Here is a 21862-nt window from a genome sequence, read left to right on the forward strand (position 1 = left end):
TCAGTAATAACTCACAAAGAATAAAAATTAATACAAGACTTTCAAGTTAGCTCTCAGAACTGTGCCTTTCTAGTTCATACAGTCACCACAGGTATGTAAAGGTCCAGGGTTTGAATCCCCCAGTTTCTACCAGAATAATGATTCATGCGTGTGATATTTTACAAAGTGCTCGTTGACATTTGCGTGCCATCTGCTCGGACTGGCAAAGGTCGAAAGCTGAGTTGGTCCTCAGAGTATGCAAACTGAAACCTGCTGGTTTCAAAGTGTACGGGAGCTGCTGTAGAAGCAACAGGTTCTGACTGTGGTCAGCTAGCCACAAATAGGCCATGTGTGTCATTTTCACAACTAGTGAAGAAAGAGTTAAAATGTAGTCATGGTGAGATTCAGTTAGTTACTTTGTCCGGTTTTCTTCATACAAACCAACAAAAAAATGGTTGCTTTATATTCTTTCTACATCTCATCAGCTGTATATGTCTCATAATATGATTTATTTATTTTTATAACTACTCATTGTTATGTACACCTCTGTCTCCTGAAATATTTACCATCCAGCTACTGAGCTGACTATCGTTCTTTTTAACCTGCTCTCTCCTCTCTGACTCATGCCTTGTGCTGATTGGTTGCAGGAAATCATGTTCATGCTGGTTGGCTCACCTCCATCAGCTCCAGCATTATTCCTCACTTGGTCTTTGCTGTCTTGTTTATCAGTTATGAGCTGAGCTGGGACTTACCAGCGGTACTGTTTTCGTTGATGGTTGTCAGTAATATTAGTTGGGGTAGACGTCTTTAGCCACAAACCATTGTGTGGCCGTTCTTCTTCCTCTTTTGCTTGATTTACCTCAGGGGTCCCATCTGGCTTGATTTTGATTCAGTGGCTGAAAGCTAATATGTTTGTAGTATTATTTTTAAGATTTCAAATGTTGCTGAAAATGAAAGCGAGCTGACATGATGTATCGTTTTTAATCTTTCAGTTTCCTCCACAAATACCGAGTCATGACTGCATCTGTTTCCTGGGGGCAGTTGTGGCTCAGGAGGAGGTATAGTGGGTTGTTTATCAAATTACATTGCATGCATGTTAACGTATCCTTGCAGTGCGTGTGTGTTAAGACAAGGTGTTTTGTTTTAGAAGTCACTAAATGGGCGTAATTGGGTGAATGTACTGAAAGCACTGTGAGTGGGGCTGAGATGTTCCCAGAGAGGTGGAGTCCAAGACCCGAGCCGACATGTTTAAACCATGTTTAACACAGCGGCTCAAATTTGATCTGAAATTACTGATCTTGATCTTGCTCTGCCTCTCAAATTGTTGCCATCCTTTATCAGTGTCATCTTTGCAACATCAGTGATGTCTGTGCTGTAGTTTTGTGTAACTTCTCCCTCGTGTGGTTAACATTAGACATCACATGAGAATCACTGTGCAAAATGTGACAAGATACGCAAGCTGAAAACTATTTTAAGCCACAAAAAGCTTGAGACATTCAATAATCTGGGTCAAGACATTGAGACTGTGGTTAAAAAAATGGGACAAAAGCTGCAAATTTAAAGCATCCAATGCACCAAAAGCTGGATTTCAAACACTTTAGGCAATCGTTTCCCTTTCTGTAGTTTGTGCAAGCATTTTTTTTTAATGCTATATGGTGTGTCGTGGTTTTAAACCAGTGAAAATTAACACTAAAGAGGTCCTGCCGATGTGTTTCTGAGGTGAGAGGCCAAAACTAAGCTAGCATCCTGTGCCTGTGGTCGATGACTCAGTTCCTGAGAGCGAGGGAAACATGAGAGGGTGGAGATACATGCAGATCATATAGACAATACGAGAGCGAGAACAGTGGGTTGAGATGTTGAGAAGGGGGGGGGGGTAGACTGCAGCAGGTGGGGAAAAAGAGAAGTAGACACAAAAAGAGTGAAGAAAAACAGCATGTAAGCATGCATCTGATCTAATGCTCTCCTTTTTTCAGTGTTTTCACCTGATTATTATTATTACAGAGATTATAATCCCAACCTGCAACTCAAGGACCAGTGACTAACCCAAAACTGATGCCGGGTCATAGGTTGTAACCCACAGTCCAGGTTCAGCTTCATCCTAAAGTTGTTGGATGAAGGTACAAAGCTTTGAGATTCTTCGAAATAAAGGGCCCACATCAATCGACCGCCCTGTTTTCAGCATGCTTTAGGTTGTGTAGCGTGCATTAACAGAACAAGCATAGAGCACTAAGCACAAATGAAACATGCATCAAGTGAGTGACAAGAGACACAGTGAGGGCGGGAGGAGAGGGTGAGAGAGAGGAAGAGAGAGAGAAAGCGGCAAGCAGAAAGCTCATAGCTAAGGAGCGAGAGCAGCGTCAGAAGAAGAGGATCGCTTTAAAAAGGACAAAATAAGGAAAAAACAAAAAAGGAAACTCACCAGTCCCGCTGATGGTCATACGTCAACTTTAAGTGGCTAAAATCTCAGTGAGTAGGAGAGAAAGAGCAAAGTAAATTCATCACCACCATGAAGCTGTGGAGCCGTGTCTGCTTCCTCGGTGAGTTTAACTCAACTGTCACGCAGCTTTCATATCTGATTTCACGCTCTATTATCTCGCTAGAGGAAGCTTGAAGTTGTGGTAAGTTAAAATTAAAATTAAAGGGAACAGAAAAACAAGGAAAGCCTTGATTTGCTCCTAAATCTGCACTTGCATGCATTTGATTACATTTCAGCGTCATTCAGGGACTTGAGAAGCATGACATATCCAGGAAGTAATCTGGGAGCACACAAATCTCGCCATATGCACGCCCTTCTTTGAATCTGCTTTTTGTGCAAAGCAATGCTAATATCACCAGATTAGCAGAATTTATTAATTCAACATGAGGCTAAAAACAGGTGTTTTCTTTTTAAGATGTAATAATTTGAATCATTAGTCTCGCTGCAAATTTGAATTTGTCCACCTCAAAAAACGTGAATGCACCTATAAATATAAAGGTGTTTTGGTTGTAGATTTAATTACTGTAAACAGAACACGCACACAATACATATAACAATGTAATATACAGATAAGGTTTGCAGGCTTACAGGGGAACTTTCGTAGAGAGGTCGAAGGTCAGAGTGCAGAGTGACTGAAAGTTTGTAACTGACTGATTGATACGATTTAAAATGATATATCTCCTGTCCTGCTTCTCTCACCATTCTCTGCTCTCATTTTCACACCAGCTGTTCTGTTTTTCACACGTCTTTGCAGCAGCAGTTAACAAACGTTCCTTGTCAACCAAGTGACCGTAAATGAGCATGTTTAGTTGGTTTGTGTATCTCACACAGGCTAGCCACAGAATCTGGATGACATTTACATTGTTAGGGTAAAGTGTAGAATCATGTTGCACACCCACAGTCTGCGACCTGAGGCAATTTCAATTGTTTTTATCTCATTTGATCTCTTTCCATGACTAACTAGCTCACTTTTTACTGCATGTTTATATGTTGCTCATTCTCTCTTTTTGTTTCAGTTCTAGCAGTTTCTCCTATTTGCCTGGGTACTAAAACTGCAAGTGATGCACCTCAAAACAATGGTATGTTCCAATGGAAATTAGAAAATTATTGAATTAACATAAAACAAGCTTAGAATACTGATGTTCTTGCATACCACAAGTCCAAATACAGATGGACTTGAAGAGAAAGTGACAAAAAGCAAGAGTTTGACTTTTTAAAACTTTTATGATCATTTAGATGTTTGAATATTTGTATTGTATTTAAAATATTGGACTATTTAAGTCATTAAAAATTAACGATACTACAGTATAAATGTCCTCTTTTATAAGAATAAATCCTGTATTAAGTAAATCTGTTTAGTTTAATACATGCTCACAGTACCTGAAGTTAAAGTACTCATTATGCAGAATTAATAGATGTGTCAGAAACATTGATTGATTAATGTGAAAATGCTTTGATGATGATTTCAATGACTTTATATGCTAGTGAGTTGCTTGATCTATAATAATAATAATACTGAATAATTTAGTGATGAATTTTTCTTTTATGTAGAAAATATGCATTATTAATATGTATTTAGTAATTAAAGTCTTTTGATAAATATATGGTAGTTGGTGGAGCATCTAATCATATTTTAGGAGAGTGGTGGGGTTGGGTTTGGGGGCAATGGCCACCAAGCACACACCCTGTAGACACACCCCAGAGATGGGATTTTAAAAGCAAAATAGTTTATGGTTTTGACCAAAGTTATAGTGAACTAAAGGATACTGTACAGGATGAATTTTCAGTTTTAGTCTTTGTCAATTTAAAACCTTCCCAATGAGACTTTTGGTGCATTTGTTCTTGAGCCGGTACATAATAACAATTTTGGTACTTTGGACCTTCTTATTGTATCTTCTTAATTCTCACAACAGCCTAAATCTGGTCAGCACTCTTTGGCTTCTTAAACTGCCCTGTAAAATTTGGCTTGGTATAACTTTATTTATTGTAATGACGGGCTGCAGAGTTCTATTCCCTTTCTTTGTCACATAAATGTGTTTTCCCACTTTTTAAATATATGTTTCACTACATCATTAGTAATGTTGAAGCAGTCCTTCAACGTTGCTAGCTGTCCTGCAAAGTGCTGCTTTGGAAATGGGGAAAATAACTGTGATTTTGTGTTTATCTCCTTCATGTCAGATACAGAGGCTTCTGCCGCCACGATCACTTCCCCACACCATTCAAATACCACAGATGCTGAGAGTACTACAGCAGTGATGACAAACGTTACAGTAAGTCTATTTACCTTGAACTTAAACTGCAAGTTGTAGTTGTCAAAGTGGGAAAAATGTTTAAGAGTTTCAGGTTTTAGAACATAAACTTCAAATAGCTTTTATTTCATAAAGCGAATTAATAGTAACACATGCAGTCTGGCTCTCTTTAAAATGCAAAAGCCGCCTATTCAAGGTTAAGGGACGATCTGCACACAGACATATGTTGCAGCTATTTCCTGGTGCACAACATGCAGTCACTTCCTGGAGTCTTGTTGTCACTATGAACCTGCATAGTTAAAGTTGCTGCTCAGATGTAAAGAGAGTTAGAGAACCACAGGCTGTCGTTTACTGCCTTTAATCACAACTCTTATTGTCACACAACATAAAGAGTAATTATTTAATTTCTGTTTTCACAAATTCAGCTGATCTTTGGATGGTTAACTAGATTCTCCATCAACAGCTTTACATCCCAAATAGTTCTTTTCAGCTTCTGATGAAGAAAAATATAAGTTTAGGATCAGAATAACACTGAGCAAACCATTTTAAATCTCATAGTTTTGTTTGATTCTTTGATTCTTTCTGTCTTATGCTAAATTTGCCAAAGCCGGAGGCCAAGGGTTGGTGATTCAATCTCTCGCTACTCAAAGCTGAAGTATCCTTGATACTGAACCATGCGTGCGAGTGTTAGCTTAAAAGTACTTAGGCATACAAAAAAGCAATCATATTAATGGGTGAATGGCCTGTAGTAAAAAATTGCTGTAGTAAAAAAATTCTGAAATTGAGCAGAAAATGTCTTTATAAGTAGGAATTTAATCTAAAAAGTTATCTACTAATTTACATGTTACTTACATAGTGCTACAATGTAAGTAGAAAAGCACAATGTGAGTAATTTAATCAGAACGTCATTTAACTGGATGTGATATCATCACAGTTGAAGTGCAGGATCACAGACTAAAGATAAACCAAGCCTGAACACACGTGAAGACAATGTGGAGGCGTCTTAGATCTGCCTGCACAAGCTGACTCCTCTGGTTGCAGAACCATGCAGATTATATAGAAGTGTTTTCTTTTTTTTGGGGGGGGGGGGGGGGGGTATTTGATTTGACCTCATTTGATTTGCTACCTCTCTAAACATGTTCCTGAGGAGTTAAAGGTCTCAGATGCTTACTTAAAGTCATATTGCACTCAACACAATTTCCTTTTTTTAATTTATAGTCTAATCTCAGTAAAATACATGAGAAAGGAGTGTGTGATTTAGGTTGTGGCTCCTGTACCAGCATGCAGTGAGCTCAGTTTCACGCCCAGACTCATCCTTCGATGGTGACGTCAAATTTCAAAAAGCCAAGATGGCAACTAGAAAAGTTTTCTTCTAAAGCCTTCGAAATAAGACTTCTCAAACCACTGTGTGATACCACAGTGGCTACAGACACCTTTATTTTTTTTTTAATTCACAGTCTATAGACATGGCTCCCCACATCAAAAAACAACTCACTTGAACTACAAAGACTCCTCATAGGAAGCCTTTTGAATCAGAAACGACAGCTGCACAGAGTCAGATGTCTTTGTATTCAATGAGTGAAACAGAAATCAGGCAGATTACAGGATGAAATGTTTCAAACTAAAGGATGTCTGTTACTCTTCACAGTCTGGAGGTACAGTGGCTACTACTCTAACAAGTACTAATGTACCAACGAAAGAGACTACCACCAAAATCAGTGGTGATCAAACGACCCGTGTTTCTACGACATCAAGTACCAGCTCAGGAATTACAGGTACTGTCACGTATTCAGAAGGCGCATGCACAAGTTGTGTGCCTCGGTTTGTCTTCCTGTGCATCAAACCACAACACTCGCAGGCTCACACACGCTGTAGCTGTAAGCAGACTGCAGACACAACCACTCAAACAATCTCACCCTATTCTAACACACCGTCAAACTAAATATTCAGACACAAGCGAGTGGCACGTCACCGTATCACATAAAAGGACCACAAAGCAACACACTCACACAATCTAACCAAAGTTTAGGGATTTTAATTTGCAGGCTTTAGGGTATTTCCTATAGACAGGACTAAAACAAAGGCAGACCTGGTTAGGAGTAGATATAAAGGTAAGTAAGTAGTAGATATAAAAGTATCATCATAATAAAACTGTAAACAAACAAGTATTGATCCTTGTGGAACACCTTAATCGATTCTTTGGGATATTAAACTGAAACAATCCTTACAGTTTTTTTGAAAAGCAGCTTCTCAATAGTAATCACGTGGATGCTAACAGGAAATATGAATAAATGGAAAGGAGTTCCTAGCTTAAATTGAATCACTATGCTTAAAGAGTGTCTGCTAAACAGAAAGTCACTTGTAAATGTTGCAAATTAGCTAAAGAAAAATGAAATGCTGATCCTCTTGTAAATTTAACTTTATCTTAACTGAGCCTGCTGTTTGTTTCTTTTAGGACCTCCTTCAGCTGCTGGCTCGTCTGCAGGTAAGAATCTTTATTATGTTATTTAAGCATTGTGTAGACAGAGAGATTTTCATGAAAATGGGATGTTTATAAGTTTTTCTCTCTCTCATTATTTCAGTTATATTTACATGTTCAAAATAAAATTATTCTATCTATGTTTAATTCTACTATCATTTTCCACATTTTTACTTTCTTTTTTTGTTACTGTTTTTTACTAAATGATTGATTACATCGGTGGTTACATTTTTTGTGTGTGTATCATCAAAAACCTGAGTGTTCCCCAAAAAATGTTTTTAAAAAACATCACTGAATTAGACTGAATTGCATCAAATATTTACAATTGCCCAAATGGGCACTAATGTTGTAGTGAAATTCTTAAAACTACAGTGGCCAGTTGTTTCAGTGGTAATAAATAGGATCTAGAATCTTTATTAAAACAACAAAACTGTGAAATTGTTTAGATGTTAATGGATTTTTGGCACATATCAGTGGTTTCCTGTGAGCTGCCTTGGGTTGTGACTGGCAGCACTTACTCAGGATGTGCCTGGTTACCATTACTCAGCCACAGTTCCACCAAATGCAAGTTTTGACACGACATGCCACACAGAACACTGGCCAGTGCCAAAAGTAGGCCAGATTTGGCTCAAATGAGTGTGCTGCTAGGGCGAGACACGTTTTAGTTTTTCTTACTTGGTGGGACTAAAAAAAAATCAACCATAAAAAATGCTAGTGACCCCCAGTGGTTGCAATGCTGATTACATAATGAGAAATGGAAACTGCAATTTCTCTACAGTTTTACTTTCGCATCATTAAATACTTTTACTTTTTAAAGTGATGTCCTCAGGGGTTTAGCGAAATAACAGCTCAATATTAATTGTGCCCACTCCCTTTGTTGGGTGGTCCCAATGTTATTACCACTGCTTTTAAAACAGTTCTGCTTATCTTTATCTCTAGGTTATGTGGTCCTGGCGCTTATCATCATAGTGATTTTAATTCTGTGTATCATCCTCTACCTCTTGAGGAGAGCCTCCAGGGTAAGAAAAAGAAATGGAAGTAGAAATTATTTTCTGTGGGCTTAGCCTTGGCTTATTATATTACAATTAAAACAGGTATACACACATCATGTTTGCTTATTAGTATCTTACTTCTTTGTTTGTTTGCGCAGACATATTCATTTGACCTCCAGCGTCCAAATCCTGTTGGCCATCTCAGCCAGCCCACTGGCACCTTTGAGCCAGTCTACCTGGATGATCTGGGTGTGTTTCAGTGGAATTACCTTTTACATATACATGTCTGCACTTAAGATGATCCTAATGAGTTTGCTTTGGTGTTTGTATTCATGTCACATCTCAGAGCGACCGGTACCTAAAGATATTGAAGCCACTGATGACCTTTCACCTCCACCGGTCGCTAACGGCACGAGTCTACAGTCGGAGGAAAAGGACTCCACCGGAGAGAACGGTACAAAATGAAACTGTTTTTCAGTTCTCAAAGACAGAGCTTTAATTTTTCAAGTGAATAAAATGTAAAGCTATTAACTATAAATTCTATTTTTGATGATCATGCGAAAATTGTCCTTCATGTCCATCGTAATTGCGCTATAATCTTGATAGCATCACTCAGTTGCTGCAGATTTATCACATACACATCTGTGATGAGACTCCCGTTTTGCCACTTCCCAAAGGTGATTGAGATTTGGTGACTATGAAAGCCATTTTAGTTCTGTCAGAGGTTGCAAGAGTACAAACATTCTGTACTTGAGTAGAAGTACAATATACTAGTGTTAAAAATACTCCAATAAAAATTGAAGTACTGTTTTAACTTCTTTACTCAAGTAAAAGTAAAAAAAGTACACACCCTGAAATGTACCGTAAGTAAAAAAGTAAAAAGTAGCTCTTTGGCAGATGTTTTTGTTTTGTGCAAAGCTAACTGAACCTTGTGCTATATTAACAATAAAATAATATCAGTAGATGGGAATACAAACTTTAATGTTACCTTTTTTATTCTAATTACACTCAGCTCGAATCTCAAGAAAAAGAAGGAAAATAAAAAAATAATATCTATTTTTTGTTGCCTACATGTAGATGGTGACTTTAACTCTAAACAGGAGAATGTGTACTGTCAGGAGTTAAAGTGGGATACAGCAGGTGGGAGAAGCCTAAAATTGGTAGTAATGGCTCAGTGTCTGGAAAAGAATCATGACTCAAAATAATTTCTGTTGAAAGCTCCAGTAAATTTTCTTAGTATAAAGGCTGTGATCACCTGATCTGCTACTCTTTGTGGATTTGCACAACTGAATTCAACCAGATGTCAGCAGATTTTTTACGAGTTGTCCTGGCTGATTTCCATCGTTTTCACTGTCAGTCAACTCTTTATGCTGTCTGTTTTATCTAGATGATATAATGTTGGTATGAATGTGGAATTTGGTCAATGGATCGCAGCATCATCAGTTAAAAATCATATGAATCTCTGCTACACTTGATGAAACCTAACTCTGAGCATGAAACCACAGCCAGTCACACACTGGTGCACTAACTAGATGCTAAACTACTGCAGCAACCTGCAGAGTCATTTCTGTGTTGTGCCAACCCCCGCAACCCCCCACCCCAAAAAACAAAAACAAAAAAACAAAACCCTGACCACTTTAAATCCTGACTGTGACATGCAGTTTTGCCTCTTTTATCTGTTGTATGCTAACTCCTCTGGTAATGCACAAACAGGATTGCCTTTCATTTGTTACTGTTTATGCTCAAATCAGTTTAATGTTTGAAGGTTCGCAATAATGTGAAAAAAATAAGTCCTCTGTAATGTGTAAATGTAAGGAGTAGAAAGTACAGATATTTGTTTAAAAATGTGCAGAGTAAAAGTTAAAAGAAACCTACTAAGTTTAAACTACTACTAAGTACAGATACCTGAAAATTCCACTTAGGTTATAATAACTACGTATTTGTACTTCAAGGTAAAATTGAGGTAAAATTCCTCAGATAGGAAGAGACGCAGTATGATTGCAAATTAAAAATAAGATTGCAAATTACACGTGTTGTGTAACTGTTTGTTGTGGGAAGGGCTTTAAACTACAGTAATTAATGTCTTTAACACCTTGGGGATTACTCAAAATTACATTCAAGTCTCAATACATTTGCTAACTCTGCAACACTAATGAAAGTTGAACATTATCTTAAGAATCCCGTTTGTCTCCTGTTTGACCTCTCTATTCAGCTCCTGAGGAGCAGCTAGAAGCAAACGGTGTGGAGACTTCACCTGCTGAAAACACCACTCCCTCATTGAGCAGCGATGAAGCTGACAAGATATCCAACCCACCGAGCAGTACCAACCTGTTCTTTGATGCTATTGGGGAGCAGCAGAATGAAAACAACAACAACCCTAGTAAGATTTTTCTTTAATAATGCAAATACAAACACAAAGCACTACGGTCATTTCTCTTTCGAATTTTCAGAAATCAAGCAGGACTTGGGGGAGAAAGTTCATTGTGAAGGTCAAACATATAACTCTGTTCTATGTATGTCTAAAGACAAAACATGAAATATTCTCAAATCAGCAATGAATTTCTTTGTATACATATGACTCAACTTTGACACATATATCCAATAATAATCCAATAAGTGAGGTCAAACAAATTGTTTCATGCTGCAAAGAAAAGCTGCCAGTTGTAGTCAACTATCATTACAAGTACAAAGTTAATAGGCTTTGTCCGTGTCAGGCTATTTACCATGACATTCATGCCTATAATGAGTGTATGGAAACGTTCCAACTACAGCTGTATATGGGACTCTTACTGTGTTTGCTGGTGTAAGGAGTGATGTGACTTTTGCTTCCCTGAACAATCCCCCACCTCCAAATATGGACTCTTTTTGTTTTTAGTTCATGCAAAATTCAAAAGGTAGACCTAGAAACAGGTCAGTAACCAACTGAGGGTAAAGACCATTTGGCTTTAAATGAAGATGTCTGCATTTTAAAGGTGTTGGCTGCAGAGGTGATACATCAGTTTTACTCTAATAGTGAACATTGTCTGTTTCTGTGGCACTTTTTAACGTTTTACTGCTGCACAGTGATTAGGTGTTTGCAGATAAGTTGGCAATTTCCATTTTGCAATCCACTGTCTTCTTCAATCCCAATCATCAGGAAAGCGATAAAAGATTTTTTTTATCTGTCCTTGTTGGTTGCACCAGCGAACAGCACAGCAGATTATATGCATTGTGAAAAAAAGCGATAATATGTATGGAAACGACGTGTGAGTATTGTGTCAAAGTTCATGTAAGTTGCAAGTATCACATGGAATATGGTGGACAGCTCTTGAGAAATGTGCACATGATGTCACATGAAATCTGGTTAGAGTTAGTAACTGACAGGAATGAATAATTTGGACAAATAAATTCAGTTTTGTCTTTGTCTTCTCTCACAGCAGTTTGCGCCAGTGACCCATTTGTTGAAATAAACCTGGACGAGCCAGCGTGGTGTGATCAGCTCCTCAATTCTTCTGAAGGTTCTTCCTCAGTCCTCCCCTTCTCTCCATTCTCCTTATCCTCCTCTTCCTCTTAGCACCTTGAATGTTAGCCTCTTCGATCAACATATAGACAGAGACTGTCTTTCGTAGCACATGGACATGAGCACGACATCTTTTGTTCCCAAAGCTAGTATGGATTGTCAGGTGAACAACCAAGGAATTAACAACAACCTGTAAACATGAAGCTAGCTTTAACTGATTTCTTATTGTGATTTTATATGTTTTTTTGTTCAAACTTAATGGTCTCTTTTAGTATTTTTTTTCTAAGACTATATGAAGGATTTTAAACTGATTTTAATTGAATTGTTTGAAACGGAGCAATTTGGGAAGCTCAAAGAGACAGTCCAAAATTGCATCTAAGAAAAAGAAGGATTGAAGAAATGTTAACAGTTTTTACCCAAATCACAACTTTTCCTGCATTTAACTGACTGATTATTATTGTTACCTAACCACACTGCAAACTTCATACCAAAGGAAGTCAAATAAGCGAGGTAGCTTATTCGTGGCATCTAGACTTACAATAACACCTGAACTTTTTTACAAATGTCATCACTTTATGAGTGTATAGATTGACTCCAGTCACTCCAAAGTGGGCTCTCAGATCTAACATTCATTATAAGTAGGCTAAATTTCTCTCAGAAGAGATATTTGGTTTTAAGTCAGATTCTTTTGGGGGAAATTCGTGTGTAAAAAGCACTCACATAGGAAACAGTTGATTAACTTTTTGTACATTTTAATATTGCAATAATAATTTAAGGTTGTAATCCCATAGACACACATGGATATACACAAGAATGATACATCATTTGGTGACCACATCTCATTAGCAATAAATATAAAACTATCTTTAATGTTTCTTTATGATTTTTTTATTTCGTTTGTTTTACACATTGTCAGCACATCAAACTTAAATCAAATTAGTTTTTTCCTAAAAACTTTGCCCCAGTAGCATTCTTCTACTCCATTTTATTTACTAAAGCATCATAAAACAGCAGCAACAACTATTACTCTCAAATTATCGATGTAGGCTAGTTTCCCCTAAACCTACAGTAACATTTGTGAAATCTCTGAACTATAGAAAATAAACTCTGTGTCATAGTTACTGTAAATATTTTTGTATACAATATATGTTTTAGTAGAATACTATGAACCATTCACATTTATTCAAGTTCTATATTTTAATTTTGTGACTATGGATGTTTCCATTCTACTAGAAGTTTAAATGCTTTAATTTTTTTAACCTACATTTATTTTGTCATAAATAAACTAGCTTCTTTTTAGAAGCTAGCTAAAAATAAATTTTACTACTGCCATTTTGCTTAATGTGCTAGTTCAAACTGATATATAAATAAAACATTTTCTGACTATTGTTAAAAAGACATTGAGAAGTGTTATTTTGTTTCATGTTAAAAATCAAATTGTTTCAAATAAAACAAATTTTTCCAGAATTTCACTGTTATGCCTTCTTCATTGTCTTTATTATCCTGATGGTTAAAAATGTCTCTAAGCAGTTTGGTATTAATGTTTCTTTCATTTCACTAATTTTTGGGTTCATTTTATTTGCTGCCTTACTCAAACCTTTTCAGGAAGTCATCTGTGTATTCTTTTGTCCATTAAAACTATAAAATAATTTTGACTTGGCTGTCTGTGAGTGGCAGCATGTGTGGTAACAGCAGGATGGCTGGTGGTTAGCACTGTTGCTTCACAGCAAGAAGATCCTGAGGCTGGGGTCTTTCTGTGTGGAGTTTGCATGTTCTTGTGGGTTCTTCCCAGGTACTCCAGGTTCCTCCCGCAATCCAAAGGTGGGGAGTCAGTGGCCCATAGTAATGAATGGTTGTCTGTCTCTGTGTGTTAGCCCTGCAACCGATTGGTGACCTGTTTAGGGTATTCCTGGAATAAAGTCATGACCCTGAAAAGGATAAGTGGATGGATGTCTGTGAGTATGTATACTCCTACTTGTGGCCATGGCCCTTAGGTCTCGGGGTCTTCAATCACTTTATTAATATTAAATAGCTGATGTTAACATTTTTTACCCCACACAGAAAGCCTTGATCAAGCCAGTATTGTTTAATCACAAAGATAGCACACCACAACCTTTCCTGTTTCAAATCCTATAATTAACTTTTTAAATGATCATTTTTGCAGGATGTAAAAAACCAGAAAATACATTTTAAACAAGAAATTGGAATTAAATTATTTGGTGTTGATGAGATGTAAAACTCAAAAGAAACTTGGATTAATTACTTGTAATCTGAGAAACTCATCTCTACAGCTATAAATAAGTCTTGTGTCTGCACTTTCTTTCTGAACTATGGCAAACACCACATCAGAGGTGGTGCTGTCAGTGCCATTCCCAACTGTGTTAGGTGTTAAAGTCGATCTCTGAGTTGATCAGCAGCTGCTGTAAAAGACAAAAATAAATAAATAAAGGAAACAGTTAACATATGTTCATGTCCAGAATGAGCACATTTTGATGTTTGTCTTACATGGTTGACATGTGTTTTAATTATCAAAGCTGATCTTGACTAATAATAAAATTCTCAACAATTAAAATCCATCAAGTGCAGATTATAAGTCCAGCCAGTGAAAGAGGGAAAATTAAAAAAAAATCATTAATTCTACTGAATAAACTTACCAGTGACTTTGACTTCACATTTTGCTGAACCTGAGGAGTAGTTAGTAAACACTGCACAAACATAAAGACCCGAGTCATCAGTCCTGAGTCTGGACAGTTGAAGTCTGATTCGTCCTTCTCTGAGGGCGTCTTTGTCACTCTGGACTCGTCCTGAAAACTTTTCATCCTGAGACTCTGACACCTCAAAGTAATGAACAAAATTGTACAAGACTACTATTTTTTCTTCAATTTTCTGATAACAGAGGACACTAATCAAAGACATGTCATCTATGATGGTGAACGTCCACTCTAGTGTGATGTTGTGGTTCTCCTCTGCCTGATAGGAGGTCTGTGTCACATTGACTACAAATGATCCTGTTGAGGAGACAGAGAGGGAAAGAGAGGAGCAGACACACTGAGAACTGGAACAAATCTGTTGTTGAGCTTTATTTGGAGTTCATAAAGTGAAGCTGTAAACTAACCAGAGACACATGAGGTGAGGATGATGAGCAGCAGGATCCTGCAGATCATCTTCTCCCTGTGAGAAGAGACAGAGGTGAAGAGTCATCAACACATGAGGTCAAAGGTCAGTCAGTACAGCTAGAAGAAGGAAATCTACAGTCTGACTTCATTCACTCATTCATTCATCTGATCCTGTTCATGATCCTGATTATTACACTGACTGACCAAAACTACATGAACTACAAACACAGCATTGGAAGCAACCAGGAGAAAAATTTGCTCTCAAAATATTTGACATATTATTTTTTTTTATATTCAGAGTTGCAAAAATATATATCTGACACAAGGTGGGGCCATGTTTCAACATATAGAAAACAGCAACACTGTGAAATCTGTTTTCTGTGATGGTGTTTAAAGGAGTGTTTACCATCAAAATGAAGATGCTATTTTTATGAATATAAGTTAGAAATCAACTAGCACCATAGTTCTCTCTAGATTTTTTTGAGCTTCATTTCAAGGATTTTTTTTTGTACCTGTTACTTACACTGAGAATTTTTTTAACTGTTTAAATACTTTGCTACAGACACACAGAATGAGCTACAGTTCTCTAAAAGCATTATGTTAATGACACAACCTCTTTAACTCTTTAAAGCATTAATCATAAAATAATTGGCAGAAAATTAACATTTTTGAAAATGTAGTGTTTATTGAACCTGACAGATAAAAAAAAATAAATATGAATTTGCATCACATTTGCTACATCTGGCTTCTGTTTAAAAAAGTGTTTTGGTGGGAAAAACAAAAATCACATTGATGATGTAGAAATCTCAAAAACTTACAAATTCTCATGCATCTAGTAATTTACTACTTAATCCTACTACTACTTGTACTAATAACAGTCTATGCACAGTCTTGTTTTTTCATCACTAACAGTAGCAATAGAAGCAGAAGAACATTGTACAAACATACATGGGTTGCTTCTTCCTTTCTCAGATGGTAACAAACACCGTTGTCTTTGGTTGTCACTGCCTCCAAAAAATGCGCAGTTTAAACTGTTAACATGAACCTCGTTTAACAAAGCTCATGCAGGTCTGTGCAGAGTACAGGGTCCTCTTCCAGACTGCAGAGTAAGCAACAACTGAGTTTGTTAACCCCGAGATAAGAGAAAGTGAGCAACTGATGCAACAGGCTAAATTCAACAAATAATCTTTGAGCTCACATATCCAGTCACATCATTAGACAGACAACAACCTACAAGCTAATTTTCATTTAAAGGAGTTATCACCCAGTTCAGAATAAACTGACTTGTTTGTTGCAGCAGTGTGCCGGGGCACTGACAAAAAATGATCAGACAAAAGCAGGTTCAGAGGAAATACTATGAAACATTCACTGTTTCCGTGAAAAGTTATGTCGTGATTTTTCTGATTCAAAAAAATAAACAAATGAATAAATAAATAAATCCAGACCAGTGAGGGACCCCAAGTTGCTCATCTGTGGGAGTAGTACAATTATTACTATTATTATTATTATCATTTTTACAGTTGTGACTCCTGATTTGTATTTTCGGTCTTTTGTGAAGTCATGAACTCCCTCAGTTCTCTATAGGGATTGAACTTTTATAACTCCAGCAGTTTTTGCCTATGTTGCACTAACCAGGGAGCAGCAGTATTGAATAGTCTTGGATTCATGGGAATTCTGTTTATCTCCCTTACACCAAATCATTTTGGTATTACCAAAAATGAGCTTAGAGGTACAGTGTGTAAAATCTCAGCACTGGCAGTAGAGTGCAAGTAAGTGCTGCTGTTACTTTTAGGCAGCATTAGAGAAACTTTCTATGATGTGGATCCAACATTATTGCACTTAGAAACTTAGCAAAGAAACCTTCATGCTATGTGAGAATGTAATCAAACAATTTATCAGAGGGAAAGTGTGATTTTTTTTAATTTTTTTTTTCGGACACTGGAACCTAGCATTAGCTGGCATCATGTTAGCTTATAAGCAGCTGTTGTTATTAAAACAGTTTGTCAGCTGCTAGAAGAGGGGAGAGTCACATGTGTAACTGTGACAATATATGAAAAAAAAAATAAGCTTGCTTATTTATGTTTTTATTTGTCACAACCGTGGCTTCAGTTCCTCGTGAGAAAGACATTATGAGAAGTTAAAGTTAAAAGTAACCTATAAGATTAATGCATATGTGGTCAGTCTCTAGCTACATACGTAAAACAAAATTAGGAGTAGGAGAATAGACGAATGTTGACTTTATATTTTTGTACATTAAACAACTGTAAGACAGAAAATGTTCATTTGAAATACACAAACCTAGAGTGCAATAAAGCATGTGTACTCAAGTTCAGAGATGAGTGTTTGACATAAGTAGCTTTTTTTCTGTTGTTTCACTTTATTTTATCACATTTGGATTTATAAATCTGTTTCTTATCTGCAAGTTCCATGATTACCTTTGTAGTAATTAATTCAGGAAGAAAGATTTTCCGCATGTCTTTTTCCTTTAACCAAGCTCCTTAGACTCCTCCTCCCAGTAGCAACGTCCAGTCAGATTCTCTCTACTCAGGACCTGATAATATTCAGTTAATCTGTCTGGATGATCAGAATAAGACTGTAGTTCCATCCAGTCACTTCTGCTTACCCTTTTTAGGGTCCCCTGGGGGCGCTGGAGCCTATCCCAGCTGTCTTAGAGCAAGAGGCAGGTTACACCCTGGACAGGTCGCCAGTCTGTCGCAGGGCTAACACATAGACAGCGGAAACCAGTCACACTCACATTTACCCCATTCAGACCTATGGGCAATTTAGTGTTTCCAATTAACCGATCCCCACTAAGTGCATTTATTTGGACTGTGGGAGGAAGCTGGAGTGATTTCATGTGAATATTTTAAGAATCCAGCTCTGGTCTTTGGCTCTGGTGGTGACAGTAAAACATCCTCTTCAGTGACTGTCAGTGAGATGTTTGTCCATTCCTCTCTCAGAATGTCCTGTAGTTTATCTCTGGTCTCTGACACAGCTGCTGTCACATCCTCAAAGTACCTCAGAGGACGAATATTGATGCTGGGTGAGTGTGTAGACTCACTGAGTGCTGACAGTGAGGGGTAGTTGTGTAGAAACTGGTTGTGATCCTCTGTGTGTGAGAGCTGCTCCAGCTCGCCGTCTTTCCTCTTCAGCTCAGCGATCTCCTGCTCCAGCTTCTCCTGAAGCTCTTTGACTCGACTCACTTCAGTTTGCTGCTGGGATCTGACCTGCTGCTTCACATCAGAGCTTCTTTTCTGGATGAGACGGATCAGCTCAGTGAACATCTTCTCACTGTCCTCCACTGCTTTATCAGCAGAGCCATTGATGGCCTCCACCTCCTGTTGAAGCAGCTTCACATCTTTCTCTCACTCCTGGATTCTCTGCTGGATGTTTAGTCGTCTCACCTCGAGCTCCTTCTGCTTCTCAGTCCTTTCTGCTGCAGCTGGGACTGTTTCATGACCTTTATGTTCATCCATCAGGCAGAGATAACAGATACTCTGCTGATCAGTACGACAGAAAATCTTCATCACCTCATCATGACGAGAGCAGATGTTCTCCTGGAGCTTCTTGGAGGGGGCCACCAGCTTGTGTTTCTTTAATGGAGCTGCATCATAGTGAGGTTGGAGGTGTTTCTCACAGTAAGAGGCTGGACAAGATAAACAGGACTTGATGGCTTTCAGCTTCCTCCCAGTGCAGACATCACAGGCCACATCTTCAGGTCCAGCATAGCAGTGATCAGCTGGAGCAGCTTGGAGTCCAGCAGCTCTGCTCATTCTGAGTTTCTTTCTTTCTTATCTTTTTTCTTCTCGTAATTTTTATAACTAACGTATTAGTAATTAGACTCTGCAACCATGTTCTACCGTTTTGTGTTAGTTCTGGTCGTTTTTCTTAGTTTTTTTCTACTTTTTTTTTACCCATGTCTGGGGATCCAGAGCAGGGATCCTTTGTTTACAGTAAGGATCAGCTGTTAGCGCTGCGTCCAGCAGCGGTACTGCCGGCGGATAGACTCGACATTCCCAGCGAGCTGAGGAAGAAAAGATGGGGGTGTCGTGCTGGGAAGGAGCGCCGTCGCCCGAGAAGGAGACGTTATCGACCATCTCTTCCTTCTGTAATTATTGGAAACGTTAGATCTTTGCCCAATAAGATGGATGAGCTCACGTTGCTAACCTGGTCACAGAGGGAGTACCGATGTTGTGCCAAAAAGTGATTGTCTGCCAGAAACTGAGTGCTGTCTGCGGGAGCGCGCACAGCTGCTTAAAGCTGCAGCGCCCGGATTACTTGCGTTGCCTATGGCAAGCCATTAGTGCCAAAATTCGCCACTTTTCTAACCCGTTTGATTAAGAAACGGCGTAAAAAACGCCGTTTAATTATTCAAAACGCCGAAAAAAACGGCGTTCTGTTTCGACAAACGCCGTTTTTTCCGACTCTCACATGGCGCCCTGAACGCACCATCCGAGTGACGTAAAAAGCGGCGTTCAAAGACACACGGAAACGCCGTTTTTTACGCCACTCGGCAGAAAACGCCGTTCAAAGATGCATAAAAACGGCGTTTTTTACGGCGTTCTGTGCCAGCTGTAACGGCGTTTAAAACGGCGTTTTATTGAAATTATGCAGGGCACTCCCCATGGTTCCCTCATCCAATTACTTTCAACTCATTTCACCCAATCAAAGAAGAGGAAGTGCAGACCACACTAATGCATCACCGATTCACCTTGCTGCTAAGTGATTGCCTATTCAGTACCAGTGCTTGTCACAGTATTGACTTGTATTATAATCCCACTATGCATTTTGATGTGTTTAAGGCATGATCAAGCAAACAAACGACAGAATACTTTTTCTGAAACCTTAACTGTGATACCTGTTATGGCAGCTAACAGGTAATGAGCAGCGCTAGCTCTGCTAATTTCTGAGCTTCTTTCTTATTTTCCTCTTTACTTCTCTTAACCTTTAACTTATGTCTTAGCAATCAGATTCTGCCGTCATGCATTACCGCTCCGTGCTAGTTATGTTGACTTTTCTCTTCTTTTGTCTTCTCTTTTTTCACCCGTATTTAGACACTCGGCGCATGGCTCCTTTGTTTACGTTAGGGATCAGCTGTTAGCGCTGCGCCCTGCAGCTGCGCTACCGGCAGACAGACCCTACGTCCCCAGTGAGGGAAGAGACGGGGGTGATGTCTCCCGAGAAGGACACCTTACACACCATCTCTCCTTCCTGTAATCACTGTAAACGTGAGATCGCTCCCTGATATGATTGAGGAGCTAATGACGCTAACCCGGTCACAGTGGCAGTACCCCGACACTGCCCGGTACTCCCTCTGTGAGTAGGCTGCCCGGCTTCCAGCTGCTGCGGCCGGACAAGACCAGAGACAGCGGTGAGAGGAAAGGAGGGGGACTGGGCAGTGTTTGTTAAAGACAGTTGTGGTATCCCTGGGCACATTGCTGTGAAAGAACAACTCTGCAACAGAGACATTGAGCTATTAGCCGTTAGCATCCGTGGAGGCAGCCTGTGACTCTCTGTGGTCCGCAGACTGCAGACGCAATCTCCGAGAGCTCTTCTTCTAATATCAGGGGACTTTAATCATGTCTCGCTGGACTCCACACTGCCCACCTTCACCCAGTATGTGACCTGCCCCACCGTAGGCAATAAAACATTGTACTTAATGTATGCCAATGAAAAAGTGGCATACAGTTCATCACCTCTCCCTGCCCAGGGAAGATCTGATCGTAACCTAGTGCACCTTGTCCCTGTGTGCAGCACTTGTGCACGGAGCCACCAATCACCCACGCAGTGCAGAGATGGTCCGCGGAGGGCATATGAATAAATAATAAAAGCAAATAAATGACAGAATGCTTTTTCTGAAACAAACGGAGACCTTAACTTTTATCAAAATACCATTTTACTCAGTTTAAAGTAATACCACTGTATAATAGCCTTCAATTGTAATATTATTAACAGCATCTCAGGAATATTTTGCCCCTTCAACATGCATTGAAAAATAACCTGATATGCAGTTTTACACCACCGTCATTGGCCTCATTAAAGATGGTGTTGAGTCTGTACACCGGCAGGAAGTTGAGAAGCTTGTACTCTGGTGTAGTCAGCACAAGCTGGAACTGAACACGCTTAAGACTGTGGAGATATCCCTCAACACTGCCTCCCCTCACCATATCTACACCAGTTCTACACTGCAGTCATTGAGTTTCTCCTGTGCTCCTCCATCACAGTCCGGTATGAAGCAGCCACTAAGCAGGACAGGAGCAGGCTGCAGTGGACTGTACTGGCAGCAGAAAAGATCATTGGCACCCCCTGCCCTCCATCCAGGACCTGCACCTCTCAAGAACCAGGAAACGGGAAGGGAAAATCATCACAGACCCCTCACACCCTGGACACAGACTTTTTTGACCTGCTGCCCTCTGGCAGACGGTACAGAAGCCTTCAAACCAGGACCACCTGACACAGGAACATTTTCTTTCCCCTCGCCATCTCCCTCCTAAGTGGTTGAACTGTCACACTGCTAGACTGCAACTGCAGTCTTTGGTATTAACTTCTGTAATCTCTGTATAAAAGAATTAGATTGTGTATTATATTGTTAGTTTATACACCTGTGTGCATATGTGCATGTGTATTTATGCATGTCCATACACATAGATGGATTGTGTTTTACATTTTTTTGCTTGAGAGACGCCCTCAATCGGAACCTAATTCCTTGTATGTGTTTGTGCATATACTTTGCCAATAAACGCGATTCTGATTATGAGGTATTTCCCTCTGGATGGCACACACACGTAAATTAAGTAGAAAAATGTCATGTGTATTGCCTCTTTTAAAATTCTTTTTTGGAAACCACAAGAAGAGAAATATGTGGCATTCCCTTATGTCATTTTACATCTGTCAGTAGACATTTGTGAACATATTTTGATCTGGCTTTTTTTCCTTAACTCAATAGACCTGGCACACATTCTACAAAGACAACTCACTTCCTCTGTTTCAAGCTCTTTGCTTTAAGCAGCTAAAGGGGAGTTAATTTTCTTCTTCCGACTTAGTGCATTGAAGGTATCTTGAAGTTAGTCAT

General features: G+C 38.9%; 1 protein-coding gene and 1 long non-coding RNA gene across 3 annotated transcripts; both read left to right on the top strand.

The window, feature by feature from the left end:
* Positions 1–2265: 2265 nt before the first annotated feature.
* On the top strand, positions 2266–13881 carry LOC102078737 (uncharacterized). Of its 2 annotated transcripts, none has more exons than XM_013266112.3 (10): positions 2266–2516; positions 3472–3534; positions 4634–4725; positions 6353–6479; positions 7160–7189; positions 8123–8202; positions 8334–8424; positions 8522–8629; positions 10388–10555; positions 11595–13881. In XM_013266112.3, the coding sequence occupies exons 1-10, from the start codon at positions 2486–2488 to the stop codon at positions 11726–11728; spliced, it is 924 nt and encodes a 307-aa protein (XP_013121566.1). In that variant the 5' UTR covers positions 2266–2485; the 3' UTR covers positions 11729–13881. The 2 variants fall into 2 exon arrangements, with proteins under 2 accessions (XP_013121566.1, XP_013121565.1); XM_013266111.3 differs by having other exon boundaries at positions 2267–2516; positions 11592–13881.
* Positions 13882–19070: 5189 nt separating this feature from the next.
* Positions 19071–20756, top strand: LOC109203468 (uncharacterized). Its single transcript, XR_002063241.2, has 2 exons — positions 19071–19667; positions 19845–20756. It is a non-coding gene; the product is annotated as an uncharacterized LOC109203468 (long non-coding RNA).
* The last annotated feature ends 1106 nt before the right edge of the window (positions 20757–21862 follow it).

The sequence above is a fragment of the Oreochromis niloticus genome, linkage group LG3, assembly GCF_001858045.2.
Source record: "Oreochromis niloticus isolate F11D_XX linkage group LG3, O_niloticus_UMD_NMBU, whole genome shotgun sequence".
NCBI classification, from domain to species: Eukaryota; Metazoa; Chordata; class Actinopteri; order Cichliformes; family Cichlidae; genus Oreochromis; species Oreochromis niloticus.

What these genes read in the sequence shown, in the direction of transcription:
- LOC102078737 (XM_013266111.3), top strand. Translation starts at nt 2,486, where the DNA reads ATGAAGCTGTGGAGCCGTGTCTGCTTCCTCG. An exon ending in AGCTGCTGGCTCGTCTGCAG is followed by an intron (nt 7,190 to 8,122) that starts GTAAGAATCTTT and finishes CTTTATCTCTAG; the next exon opens with GTTATGTGGTCCTGGCGCTT. An exon ending in TGAAAACAACAACAACCCTA is followed by an intron (nt 10,556 to 11,591) that starts GTAAGATTTTTC and finishes CTTCTCTCACAG; the next exon opens with CAGTTTGCGCCAGTGACCCA.